Source organism: Corvus brachyrhynchos, unplaced genomic scaffold (genome assembly GCF_000691975.1).
Source record: "Corvus brachyrhynchos isolate BGI_N302 unplaced genomic scaffold, ASM69197v1 scaffold721, whole genome shotgun sequence".
NCBI lineage: Eukaryota > Metazoa > Chordata > Aves > Passeriformes > Corvidae > Corvus > Corvus brachyrhynchos.
In genome coordinates this window covers 72,987-73,925 of record NW_008235982.1, presented here as the reverse complement: position 1 = coordinate 73,925, position 939 = coordinate 72,987, and the positions used below count along the sequence as shown (strand labels likewise).

The window sequence follows — 939 nt, the reverse complement described above, 5'->3', positions numbered from 1 at the left end:
CACCCCCCAACCCCAGCTCAGCTGGCAGCTCCTCATCGCTCTCCTCCTCCTCCTCCTCCTCCTCGTCTGGGTGGGAGGAACAGTGTGGGGAGGGGGTTGGGGGAAGGATGGCCCTCCCCCCAAAAACCAGTGATGGTAGGGGGCTGCCATCAGTAGTTCCAGAATTGAATCTCCCAATTAACATACCACCCCAAAATAAACCCTTGCCCCAGAATTAACTGCCCCCCCCCACCTTGCTGGGAGTGTGCAGGGATGGGGGGGTGTCACGCACCTTTGTCAGGGTCCTGCGAGTTCAGGGAGCTCGTTAGGTTGGCAAACTGGGGAGAGGGGGAGGAAAGGAGGAGGGGGGGGCAAGTTTGGGGATGTTTCAGGGGGGTTGGGGGGCACCCCCCCATAACCCCTCTAAAAGCTGCCCTGTGCCCATGACACTGATGAGGCACTGATCTGCTCCCCCAGGTGATCCAGGTGAGGCCGCAAACCTGCCCTGAGCCCCCCGTGCCCCCCGCGGGGCGGCCCGGGGGTGCCCAGGTGCGGGCGCAGGACACGGCCGACGACGGCGTCCAGCCAGGCCGCCCACTGCTCCAGTGAGTGCTGCTGCCCCAGCGTGGCCTTGAAATCCTGCTCCAGGCGCTGCACCACCCGCGCCTCGCAGCGGCACACCCAGGCCGCCTGCTCCTGTGGGACGGGGCACGGGATGGAACCGGGAATGTCAGGATGAACCTCAAGACCACCCCCAGCCCCGCTCCAGGCACTGCACACCCAGGCCGCTGCTCCTGGGAGATTGAGGGAGGAGCCCACGGATCCAGGGATGGAGCAGACCCAGTCTCCCCCAGCCCCATTTGGGGTCCCCCCCACCTGGACGTTGGCGAAGTCGACGCGGTTGAGGTCGCTGAGCATTTGGCTGATCTGGGCCGTGTTCTGGAGCACGGCTCCCGCGCC

The 939-nt window shown here is 65.7% G+C and overlaps 1 protein-coding gene across 1 annotated transcript in view; it reads right to left on the bottom strand.

Moving 5' to 3' along the window:
• Positions 1 to 402: 402 nt before the first annotated feature.
• Positions 403 to 939, bottom strand: part of LOC108445490 (MHC class II regulatory factor RFX1-like) — a gene marked incomplete at its 5' end in the record, with an annotated part of 2,389 nt that continues 1,852 nt past the window's right edge. The window contains 2 exons of the mRNA XM_017729487.1: positions 403 to 675; positions 856 to 929. Coding sequence (XP_017584976.1) covers positions 403 to 675; positions 856 to 929 — 347 coding nt within the window. The remainder of the gene's footprint in view (positions 676 to 855; positions 930 to 939) is intronic.